General features: G+C 32.9%; 1 protein-coding gene across 1 annotated transcript; it reads left to right on the forward strand.

The window, feature by feature from the left end:
• Window positions 1–3,573: 3,573 nt before the first annotated feature.
• Window positions 3,574–9,967, forward strand: LOC145618370 (uncharacterized). Its single transcript, XM_081673140.1, has 4 exons — window positions 3,574–3,851; window positions 3,984–4,084; window positions 9,010–9,107; window positions 9,416–9,967. The coding sequence occupies exons 1-4, from the start codon at window positions 3,647–3,649 to the stop codon at window positions 9,546–9,548; spliced, it is 537 nt and encodes a 178-aa protein (XP_081529266.1). The 5' UTR covers window positions 3,574–3,646; the 3' UTR covers window positions 9,549–9,967.
• Window positions 9,968–13,665: the final 3,698 nt, after the last annotated feature.

Consider the following 13,665-nt stretch of genomic DNA (forward strand, 5'->3'; position numbering starts at 1 on the left):
CATAAACATATAAAAATAAATAATAAATAAATGTATGTACAAAATACTTTATCCTCAATCACTATTAAATCTCAATAATTGCTGAAATTATATTCTCATAAATAAACTAGTGACAAAGATATAAGCATTATATTATGAAGAGAACTAAATTCGAAAAGTCTAAGTTCTAATTGATTGTCACATGTACTCATATATATGAGTAATGGGAAAAATAAACGAGAAAATTTTTGTCTTTTATCGTTTCAACTGTTTAGTTAGTTCTAATCTAAAGAAAAGAAATGAAGAGGATTACTTCTCATTATCAAAAATTTCATTTTCGATATGTACGAATTTGTTGGGTGTTCAAGACAACAAGTTAAACACATGCATCAAAACTATATGAATGGATTACTATTATTAATAGGATGAGAATGGTAGTTGGCCCACGAAAATAATACAGCTTGAGACATAGATTGGCATATTAATGAGAGTTTATGAGGCTCTAAATCTTTTCTAAGCTACCAAACGATTAAATTGGCTTCCCCACATCTATAGAGTGGGGAATGCATGCATGGGAAGGCTAAAGGAGGATAATTAATTTAAGTTGCTTATATACACATAACACATGGCTTGTATTTGTAATTAATTGGTTCAATAACATTCTAATTGAGGAAATACCTACGCATTGGATTCGTCTATTTGACACCATTATGGCATTATTCTTTAATGGATAAAATTAGATACATGTTATAAAATAGAGGGGGCTACAAAATAAAGTAAGGTGTTAGAATTAGAGGGTATGGACTAGTAGTTATCAATTGGCCTGTCTTTACATGCATGATTCATGTATAAGGGAGAATTATATAAGTTTGTAAAATGTGGTTTCAATATATGTTTGTATGTACGTAAAGCTTGGCCTGGTGGAGTTGGTAAGCTCGAGTTCCATCAACTATATATTATTTTTGCTTGGGAGTAGGGGGATTTCTTAATCTTTATCTCTCCCTCTACTCTCATCAAATCAAGCGTTAACTTGTAGAACTGGATTTGCTTAATTTATGAGAGGTGATCAATTCAATACTGTACAACACATGATTGGAGGGTATAATATTATTAATATTAGTGTTATTAACACAGTGTTTTTTTTTATATTTTTTTTATTCATTGTACAACTCACTAATATCATGTCTTTTTTTATATTTATGCTTATTATTTTTGTTGTTTAGAAACTATTTATTAATACAGTAGTATAAAACAAAGATCAACCACTATTACACCGAACACTACAATATACGTATTTTCTAGTCTTTGTTTCTCAAGTAACCAGAAGAATCTATAGACTTACTTAAATTAAACATAGGATGCGGCTATTGACAAAATTAACATCAGTCAATGATGATGACATACACTTTATTAGGCTTTGAAGGCTAAATTGCAAACAAACGCATGCTCCGAATACATGAAAGATGAAATTATAGCACTTTTTGGTTGAATTTTAAGCAAATAATCCGCATGCCAAAATATAATTGACTTTTACCAATTGTATATAGCTGTAATGTGGGACATTTATGCACTATCACAATTTCACGATATGTGCTTGCATACTTGCATAGTTGCATGCACGCTTGCACCATATCTATGATATACAGTTAGGTAAATATAATTATGCACACACAAAAAGTGTAACTTAGCCTTGTCTGAATTTCTCGTTTAATTTCTACTCTTTGGATCATGACTTCATTAGAAGTTGATTAATACAATTATGTAATTAAGACGGGTCAACTAGCTCAATCCTTTTTAAAGGACATTAATTAGGACATGAAAAGATATGAGTAACTCGCTAGAGAAACTTGCTAATGCACACACGTACATGTTATGTTAATTTAGTTATTATTTGCGTGTACAATTGATCAATACAAAGGTAATTAAGTATCAAATATTATTAATCTGGATGTATTGAGATTTGACATGAATTCACTTCAGTATTTGTTTTCAAACTGGTGCCATGGAATTGATGAATTTATATCAATATTCAATCTTGTAACAAATAGTTAGACTATTTTTTTTAAGCACTTGTTTACCATAATTTTTGCTTTGACTTAAACAACTTTCAAATGTATTTATTTATTTTTTTTTTTTTTTTTTTTTTTTGGTCCTATATACTACCTCTGTCCCGGAATAATTGACACGGTCAAACTTAATACACATGTATGTTAGGCCCTGTTCTCTTCACCTTAAAAAATAATATTAAGTAAAAATAATTTCAGTTCAGTAAAAATAAGTTCAGTTCAGTAAAATTAATTTCAGTTCAGTAAAATTAATTTCAGTTCAGTAAAAATAAGTTCAGTTCAGTAAAATTCAGTTTTCTTAAAGAAGAATTATAATAGAAAATCAGTAAAAATAATTTCAGTTCAGTAAAAATAATTTAAGTTTAATAAAAATAATTTCAGTTCAGCAAAATTAAGGTGAATCAAACAGGGCCTTAATGCATTATTAATTTGACCTTAAATTTAAAAAGTATATGATTAAACATTAGTAAAAAAAAAAAAAAAAAATTAAGTTGATATTATGAAACTTTAAATTGATACCTATACAACAACAACATTTCTAAATGCAATTTATTTTTTAATTCATTATTGAAAGAAACTATAGTTAGGGCCTGTTCTCATTGACTGAACTGAACTGAACTGAACTGAACTCAGCTAAACTGAATTGAACTGAACTGAACTGAACTGAATATTTTATAAGAGAAGGAAATTAGGAGCTGAACTGAACTGAACTGAACTGAACTGAACTGAACTCAACTGAACTGAACTGAACTGAACTGAACTGAATTTCAACGTAAGAGAACAGGCCCTTAAATTTAGTATGTAAATAATGAAAAAAAGTCCAACATGTCAATTATTTTAGGACAGATGGAGTAAAAGACAATTCTTTGTAGATGTCATAAGTTTACTAGATTTTCTAACGTAAATAAAAGCCTAACTTCAAAGATTATAAAGACTAGCTCCAATGAACATAAATGCCGATGAACATAAACTCTAATGAACATAACATCATCTTACTTATAGTCGTTATAAGATCATCTTACTTATAGCCATTATAAGCTATAACTTTTTATGTTCATCCAGTATATGTTCATTGGAGTTAGTTTTCATATTCGTTGAAATAAGATATGTTTATTGGAATTAGTTTTCATCTTCTTTAAAATTAGGCTTGTAATTTTCATATTCTTTGAAATTAGGCTTGATGTTCAATGTATGCACAATGAGTATTATGCATAAGGGTCTGTCTAATTGACTGAACTGAATTGAATATTTTATGAGTGAAGGAAATTAAGAACTGAACTGAACTGAACTGAACTGATTGAAACTGAATTGAACTGAACTATTTGAAGAGAACAGGCCCTAAGTCTCCAATTCACCATCATTTTTGCATTGCACCCTCCAAACCCTTAAAAAACTGGAAACAAAAAACTTATAGGTTGGGTAAGAATATATTGGGCCAACTTTTATTGTTTGGATCTAAAAAAAAATATACTAATATTGTTTTGTAATGGATCAAGTCCAATCGAATTATTGAAACTCAATAGTTTTGGTCAGTTGCTCTGTTGTTCATCGTTCTTCTCTTCTCCATCTAAAACAAGCAGCAGAAGAGAGAGAACAACGCCATGTATTCATGGTTTCGTCGGACACTCTCAAGAAATATCAGCAACAGTGAAAACACCCAGAAATTGGAAACTTCAAATACTTCCACAAATCACAATAAAACTGTCAGAAAAATTGAAGAAGATGAATTTTATGGGGTTACTTTTCAATTGATTGAATTCGTCAAATCATTAAATCTCGACACCTTCAAGAATTTCTCAATCCCAGGTCATTTTCAATCAATTTTTGTAATGTTAATTGCTTTTATGATTTGGGTTTATGTTATTTTGATGTTTGATCAATTTTGCTTTTCTGGGGTTTGATTAATTTTGCGCATTTTTGATTGGGTGGTTGTTGCAGAGGAGGAGAATGGTGGATTACAGACGACTTCGGGTGGAGTTAGGGTGGATTTATCGGAGTGGCAACAACAGCATGCCACTATTATTCTTTCGAAAGTCAAGGTTTATTCATGCTTCATTAAACTCTCTTTTGTTTTTGAATTTCATTGGATTATGATCATTTATGTTTGTTATATATGTGTGGAATTTAATTTATGTTAGTGCTTTTTAAATTCAAATTATGGTGATTATAGATGGTTTATGTTGTTTGTTGGGTATATTTCATGAGCATTTACCTTAGTTTGTGATGGTTGTAGTTGTTTTGATGGATTATGTATGTGGATCGTTCTTAGTTTGATACTTGGTTTGGGTAGAAACATTAGGGATAGTGAAAACGCGGTGTTCAGACAATTATAGCATCTTAATGGGGAGAAGGAGAATAGCTTAAAGGCGATATCCATGGTGTTTCCTAAAGTGTACAATTTTTTCAACAACCCGGTGTAAGCTCACACCAATTCACACACATTATACCCCCACCCCCAGTGAGGCCCGATTGGGAGAGGACAAGCAACTAAAAACTTTGACAGGCTTGACACTTGGGGGTGTAGGATAGAAACCTTGCAAGAATGTTGCCTCCACTGTTAACAAGTTTGGAAGAGGCATTGTTAGAAGATTAGAGGTGGATATATGAGCATGATAGAATGAACAAAACTAGAGATGGGATTGTGAATAGAAGCTGCAGAAGTAGGATTTGCACCAGTGAATATGATGTAAGATGCATGCCTACATTTTGCATTGTGAAGTATAGACTATGAAAACTAGGAGAGGAGAGAAGGTGAGAGTAGTGGTAAACTTAGGCTTTCAGTTAGATTCAACTATAGTAAAGTATGTATCATGTTTTCTTTAAGATAAGTAACTTTTATGGAATAAGAGAGTATGTACTATTCAACATTGAAAATCATGATCAGAGAAAAGTATAATTAGGTAAAGAAACATGCTTTAGTCCACAATAGGTCTGCAGGAAGGACTTATATTTGATTCACCAAGTAACTACTTCAAATGAAACCAAATTCTTTAAATATCCTCTCTTTTGTCATGGGCATCTATAAAACAACTCTAAAATTGAAGTGCAAAACATATGTTCATCAAAGTTGTAAAGTTACTGAGAATAATTTCAATAACCGCAATAATATTGCTAAACAGGACATTATCTCTGTTACTCTGTATAGCAATAACACAAACATTTGCAGTAGGCAGCTATCTAGATCAAATTTTTTATTCTGTTAGGAACTTTTTCTTGCAAAGAGATGAGGATTTAGGCTCTAGGGTGCCATAAAGATTGTTGTAAGATGATTTAGGAGGGATGTTGCTGCTTTTTTCCAAAAAATTGAGAAGGAAAGTAACTTTTTTGGAAGCTCAAAAGACCTATAGTAAATTGCCTTTGGAAGAAGTTGTTAACTTGTTATTGCTATGAATTGATAAAAGAGGGAAAGGCAGTTTAGGTCCTTGCATTATGATCTAGTGGCTTTAGGTGATAAGCTAATTAGTTAGAGGGAGAGCTCTATAAATAGAGAGCTTATTACAGAGAGGGAAGGGATTGAATATTGTGATGAGTGATTAGTTTGTAGTTTTGGGAGAGTGACATTCCTCTCGAAAGATTGGCAAGGTTGTAATTAGTGATTAGTCATCTTGTTTAGCATTAATTCAGTCATATCTTTACTTGTTCTTCCCTAATCTCTCTTTTTGTTCTTAATCTCTCTTTTCAGTCCTAGTGTCTTCATTTTGATCACTAATCTGAGCTGATTCCCCCATTAGCCCAGTGCCTCCAATCTAAAATAATTGATGCGGTAGTATTCTGTAGGGTTCGATTATAGAGGTATCCTCCTCTTGCTTATGGTCCCATTGTTTTGTTTACAATCCTAAGGCTTCCCATTCAGTGAATTGGGAAGATTTCTTAAGATATGGTGGTTTAAGTGTTTAACTTTTCTTCGTTGCATCACATGCCTTTCTGTTTAAAAAAAGACTAGGTTTATAAGTCATTGAGTCTTTCATATTCTCATTTGAAGATCAGAAAAGGAGAATCAGAAGAAATTAATTGTTTTTCAGTCTTTGAAGGATATACTGATGTCGACACAAAGTGAATGGAGGCTCATGTTGACCCCAATTTCAAATTTTGCTTCAGATAGCTGAGGTTTTCGACCCTGATTACTAACTATCATATGGTTATAAATGGATAGCTTTACAATTTGGTGTAGGCTAACATGTGGTTTAGCTAGTAAGGTGAAGTAGTAGAATATTCATTCAGCTGGTGCTGCTTGCTAGATGTGAACAATATATCTTCCATTAGGAAAGTACTGTATACAGAGTAATTAGCATATTTTCTGCACTCCTGGAGTCCTGGTGGCTGGTGCTAGAATTGTGATAGTCGAGATCGAAGCATAGTCAACTTTTTTGTCCGATGGCCTTTGTGTGTTTCTTGGTAAATTGCTGATTTGTTCTTTTAAGAACAGCTTGCATATGCCAGGGTATCAAAGATTGGGTTTGGTTCCATGCAGAATCACTGCAGATAATGTCTAGAATTTGTTTACTGCTGTGTGGACTTGTGGAGTGCTTTCCTTGTATCCATCTAGTTGTTTTCCTGATTTGGTAATTTGTATGAAGGGTTTAAGTTGGAAAGGAAATCTCCCTCAACATTGCTCCCCTTGTACCTAATTAATAGGCCACATTTGATCATTTTAATGCATTGAATAAAATTGAGTTGAGATATTTTCCAAAAAAAAATAAGAATTGGGTTGTGACTAAAAAAAATTGCAATGGGATCCTCAACATTCCTTTTAACCATTTTGGTATTGAAGTTTGATGGTGTTAAGTTCCGTTAGTTTGCACTCCCGAGCACTACAGGTCCATCTTAATAAGGCAAGGTATCTGCATTTCCATTACTTATTATGTTTGCAATTGCTTTGAAGACCTTTTCGCCTTTTCAGTGCCTTAACGAAGGATCAACCAAAAAGAATTCAATTGCTTTTGGATGTTTAAGCTGTATTGCACCTTTTTGTTTAAATGCTAATTATTAGAACTTGACGCCATCCGTCAATAGCCAAGTGATTGAAAGAAAAGGTTGAGTACCCAATTCCCCCAAAATTCAAAGCTAAGTACCCAAATAGCCAAATTCTAACTTTACTATACTATATTTGACAATTTTACCTTTTCATCATACCAATGTAGTCATCCTTGAAGATTCATTGTTAAGGGTATCGTTAAGGTTAATATATGTTCAAAGTTTACTAATTACAGAAAGTGTCCATATTTCTGGGGATATCTTTAGAGATGTGATATTTTGTATAGGAATGGACTTGCCTCAGGGGTTTTACTGGCAGTTGTTGAAATGTGAAGAGATTTTAAGGTTTAGTGTTTATGTGTTAACTCGGTATTCAAGAAACATGACCATTCATCATATAATAAGGCCAAAACCAACAGCCAGCCCGACCCAAGGGCACTACATAGAAACACTCATATAACCTCCCATCTTTTGGGGCTGCAGTTTGTAGGAAGGCATTGAAATCATATGAATAGTGTTTAAACATTGTCGTTAGCCTGTTCCTGTTACTTGTTAAGGTATACTAATTGATAATAATAATAACCAAACTTGAAAATCTTTTTTCCTATAATTAATAGGACATGGAATGTGCTTTATATTTCCATTGATCTAACCTAGCCCTTTTAGTATCATTACATGACAAAGGTGGCTTACTAAAGTGTCTCCTCTTTTTTCTAATCATCAAGTAGACGGTCATTGCACGATCAAGGGTCAATCCGAAAATACTTCTTATGTCATCGCCGGAGTAAGATTGCATACATCTGAGTGATCTGACCCCTCTACCTTGCCTTGGAAAATAGCCTCTTTAGAAAATATTAGGGTAATGTTGATATTGATGATGTAACAAATCTAGTCTTCTGCTTTCTGCATTACAGAATATGAGTGAAATTGAATATAAATTCCATTGTTGAGCATATCAGCACTATAGTGAAATCCTTCTACTTGGCTGTTTGTAATTGCTTTTGGATGGGAATCTGAAATTCAATTCTAAGCCGTCAGTCTAAAACTACATTACAGTGACTATTCTCACTTGGCACTTGCAGTCAGAGACCATCACTAATTCCTTATTCGTTCTCTTTTCTTAATACTCACAGTCTAGTATAGGAAGTTCAGAACAAATTTTCCTTTAGCTTTTATTATATAACACTGTTTTCACGTCCATTCAGTCTTACATCATGCGATTGCTGTATATAGCAGACTCATTGTCTTTAGTTAGGGTATCAAGCTATGGGGAAATTGATCTAGGAAGTATAGGAACAATGTTAGATAGGTTGTTTGCACAGATTCCCTTTCATTTATTCTTCAGTTCCTTAACTTTTTGTTATTTCCTCTTTTCTATTCTTTTCTGTTTGGGTCGAGATTTGAATATGACTTATCCTTAACCTCTGGTCATGTTTTAAGCTACCTTAACCTTTTAGCATATTTTCAACACTCTCTTTCTGATTAATGACTTTTTTTCTACATTCCTTGATTCTTGATGCAAATTCTTGTAGCTACATGCCTCATAAAATGTCATTCGGTATTCTATTAGAAATTGCCTGATCTTACTGTACGTCCATTTTGTGTAAGACTCTCTTTTACCCAAATCTTGAACCATTATACTTGCAAACTATTTTTTAACTTCTAATGTTGATGAAATATTAATCACGGGCTAATTATCTAACCATACCTAAACTTTTGAACTTCAATAAATCAAACCAAGTTAAAACCATTCAATATACAATAAATGCTCATCGATGGCATAATTTGCTACTTCTCTGTAAACATGTTGAAGTCAATGTTAGTCTCAAATTACCAGACCAAAGCCGACAGTATCAAAATGAAACAGCACCAAATCTCATGCTAGCTTCTGCTAATAAAAACCTTTACTAGGTTAGGGTGGAAAGGGTATCTGATCATCCTACTTGCTACTTCTATTGAGTTTCTGATACAGGTGTTTTCTTATCAACAGGAATTGTCACAATTAAGATACACATTATGTCCTCGCCACATGAAGGAACGCCAATTTTGGAGAATATATTTCAGCCTTGTTAAAAGCTACGTGACAGAGTAAGATGTACTCATCCTTAGAGAATATACCAGTAGCTATCTGAAGCTGCCATTTTCTTTGATCATGCGCAACAAATTATAAGTGTGGTTTTAATGGCTAGTTGCAACGCTGGAAACTCTTTAACTAAAAATCAAGGTTCAAAACAAAGCAGCTACACCTTTCCTTGTACATAATGAAATTTTTACTTTGGAGGCACCCAAAATTATCAATGAAATACAGTTTATTTACATATTGGAAACAGTTAATGGTACATTGTATTTAATTTGGTGTATTCTCTTTACTAAAGTGAGCCCCTTCTAATTGTCAGGTATGAGCTGCAGGCTATACGACTTGATAAGATCAGAAAGATGGCAACAGAGGAAGAGAAAGTCTCGGATACAAACGGAATTGAACTTGAAATGACAGAGGCAAAGCAGTCAAGCAGCTCAGCTCCTCCATGAGAAAAACATCAGTGCACAGTGTATTGTCTCCTTAGAAAGGTACAATACGGCTATATATCGTCTTTGTTTCAAGTAACTCAAAGGAGGTAAATTTTGAAGGAACCAAATGAGCTGTATCACCCCCGCTAACAAATTAATGATCTGATGAAAAGTCCATCTTGTACTTGATTCACCGCGAATACAACAGTGTATAAACACCCACACCCGGTTAAAAATGTGATTTCTTCGTTTTCCCCCTGTCATTCTTCGGTTTATCGAGGGGTGGGGGAGGTTAATGTGTCATCTATGTGCATATGGGAGTGTTTTGGACTTCCCACTGTCCTGAAATTTGTCATTAAGAATCACTGCTGTAACAGATAAACAGGAAGATTCACAAATTGCTGTTATGACATCAAAGACAAAAAGTTTTCTGTGGCCAATTCTTCTATCACAGTTTAAACTGTTTAATCTTATAACTGTGTTTGGGGACATTGATCAGTTGATATTGTTAACTGCAGAAACCATATGTAAGTGCTCTTTGTTTGCAAGGAAATTGAAATCCATGTTTCAGACGACAGTGTTTACGCCTCTCTAATTTAAGGTAATCAATCCAAGAGCTCAGAGCACAGCTGCCTTATGGCAGTCTATTGTAATTCTGCATTGCCTTGCATTACTATTCCAACTTTCATAGTTTGCCAAATAAGGTCTAGCTTTCGTCTATGGAGGGGTGGAATTGCTCCCTTTGTCCGAAATAAGTCACAGTGTCTAAAATCTCAGCCTTACAACCTACAATCGAGGGGAAAGTTTATGGTCTGTGGCCTAAGTATCCGAACCCTAAAATTTTAAGCGGTCGTCTTATTCCTCAAGGTCCATATGTGTAGCCCATCTCCTTGTTGCATGGTAAAGGTTCAAACCACTTCTAGATAGTTACCCTGAAAGGGCCTGAATATTGATTCCTGTATAAGAATCCACATAGTACGATTGAATTTCCTTGGGATTATTAGCTTGAAACAAGAACAGATTAATCCTTTCTTCCCAAAAGTTTACACAGGTAGGGTTTGTCTTTCTTAGGGTTAGCCGGTTAGGTATAAATAAAGCATTTAACCTAGTAACTAACCTTCTTAACCCTAATGCTAATACACGGTCACGTCGACTGAGTCAATGGAAGGAGAGCATGTCTACTTATGATCGATCGACCGTCTCTACTTGCCCGTGGCCTTAAATAGCACATAACCTCCTAGTCTAGTGATTTCAATTATCTCCAAGTCATTCTAAACTGCAACTATTATGCTTCTAATTCAACAACTCATAGATTGAAGTTATGTTTTGTGTGTGTGACCCTATAGGTTTGCAAGTACATAGTAAGTTGTAAGCCCAATTGACAAATTTAATTAGCTAAATCTAGTGTCACCATATACTACCCCCAGCATACTGAGTATGAGTTAAACTTAAGGGTAATAATGACCTATGCCATTGATTGAAGTCAAATTTAGAAGGCGTTTGGTATGATTGGTAATTGTTACTCAAGCCTTACCAAACACTTGATTAAAGATAAAGATTTAATTGAATCCGTTTCCAACTCAAAAAACGCTCATACCAAACATGCTCAAAGTGTTTATCATGATAGCCTGTTTGTACTTCCTTTGAAATAGTTCTGGTAAAGCAAGTGCTCTTCCCTTATCTGTCAAAATAAATATGCTTCGTACAATACATTTGCTCTAGTGCTTTCATAGGAATTTTCTTACAGTGATTTACACTCATTAGGGCTCCGCAAATTAGGGTAGTTGATGTAATTCCTACACCTCTTGTTCTTTTTCACCTAAAAAATTGTTTTGGGAAAATTTGGTTCAAATTAGGGCAAAGCAAATGATGTTAGTTATAATATGAAAATTCGAAATCTAGGCTATGTTTTTTTACATAAGAAAGGCATTTAGCTTATGAAACATAAGTTCAAGCTCTTATAAAATTAGATAAGAACTAATTAAATTAAATTCACAACTAACATAAATTCAATGAGTATCAGACAAAGTTAAATTGAGACACTAACTCGAAATTTGAGGGTTTAAGTAGCCTGAAATCTAAGGGTCTGTTCTCTTCAGATTATTTTCAGATCAGTTTTTAATTTCCTTCTCACAAAAAATATTCAATTTAGTTCAGTTTAGTTCAGCTCAATTCAGTCAATCAGAACAGGCCCTAAATTAATAGCATGGTCCCCTAAATGTATCGTGAAAAGGGGTTGATCTACAAAACAAATGGAATGCATGACACAATATTTCTGAAAACATGAAACAGAGAAAGCAAAAACTCAACATCAACAAATCCCAAAAATAAAATATAACTCAAAACTCAAAAGAAAGTAGTACTCCATTGAAGTATGAATGAAACAGAGGAGTACTAAGGTACACCATCATATAACTGGCAAATTGTACAAGGTCCCATGTGAATTTCCCTATATCTTCATCTCTATTTTCATCAATCTTTCTTCTTTTTTTTTTTTTTTTCTAAGGTAAAAAAATAAAAACTCAAGCTTGTGGGACCAACCTATTTTTTTCAAAAAAACATTGAAAAAAGTTCCTGAAATAATTGCATCAGCTGATTGAAGGGAAAGCCTTCAAAACCTTGAGCATTTATTTCATATCCTCACCCCCCACCCCTCTAAAATAAAAAAATAAAAAAATAATAATAATAATAATAAAAAATAATAATAATAATAATAATAATAATAATAATAATAAATAAATAAATAAATAATAAAATTAAAATTTTTGCTCCATTTAATCATTTTATTAAATTTGGACATGCATATTAAAAAATTAGGGTCAGATAAGAATGTGAGAGCAAAAAGAATTAGTGAAGACAAGGCCAATTATGCTAAGACTAGACCGATGAAACCAGTATGATAGAGTATATAAATCGACCCTCAACTATTAATTTAAGCTTTTGGCGAGTTGGTCTTTTAATGTGGTAAAACACAAACTAGATACGTTGGGCCATTTAAAAATTTTATTCTATTTAATTCACATATTATAATAATAACATAGAAAATGTTAGAAGTTAAATAATTGAAAATTGCATTGTAATTGTTTGATGTCATTTGAAATCCTAATACCAAAGAGCTCATAATATTAAAACTTTCCCAACATATTAAGAAGATACTTTTAACCATTCTGGTGGTTTTTATGCATAAATTTAAGCAAAAATGTGGTTAGGCTTAACACCACTTTTTAAATGATTTTGTATCAATATATAATAGAGACTGAAAAATTTATTTATCAACCAGAGATGCAATAGGTTTGGTTCTCTATAGAATAGTTTTTAGTTCGGACTAAATTAACACCCCTAATAACACTGGTTATACGGAAATTTAAATTAAAAAAAAAAAATCGTAATCAACATGACTTTTTCTTAGTAGATTTTTTTTTGAACATTTTAAAAATAAATCCAAGAAAATTATTTGTGAAAGAAGTGCATGTATTTTTTACATATGAAAATAATTATAAAATCAGAGAAGAAAAACAATAAATGCCCACTTGTAGGTTTTTTATTTTTAGGGCCCACTTCTTGTTATATCACTCAAAAAGCCACTGAATTTTTTTTTAAAAAAATGACATAATAGGGGTGCAGAAAACTGTCAAATGAACTATAATGTTATGTATGACTTTTAGTCTGTCAGCAATTTAGTAGGGAAAGAAATAAAAATGCCAAAACCTCCTGAATTCAGATTCTACTATAAAGTTTCTAACTAGTCCAACTATTACTTGAGATTTTGAGAACACTGATTTATTTTTTTATTTTTTGATACAAAAAAAATGAATGGAGCAATGTACTCCTAATAATTTAAGGGTAGCATTAGATTCACCAATTGATCAGTGCTTTTTGGCTGAAAGGAATCCAAGAAATTCCTTTTTCAAAGTTTTAATGAATTGGTAGTAACCATTGGATGACTTTTTTAGGCCAAGCCTGATTATTATGGACCATACTACTACATATATTTCCCCGGCTAGGTAAGAGGTACGGAGTATAAGTTAAGTATAATATAATTCGCATTGCAATTACGAATTAAATCTAACAATCTTTGAATGTGCTTAGAAATAGAGCTGGCATAAAGTCGTGTCGTGTTGTGTTCGTGTTTGGTCTC

Source organism: Chenopodium album, chromosome 26, assembly GCF_948465745.1.
Source record: "Chenopodium album chromosome 26, dcCheAlbu1.1, whole genome shotgun sequence".
Taxonomy (NCBI): Eukaryota; Viridiplantae; Streptophyta; class Magnoliopsida; order Caryophyllales; family Amaranthaceae; genus Chenopodium; species Chenopodium album.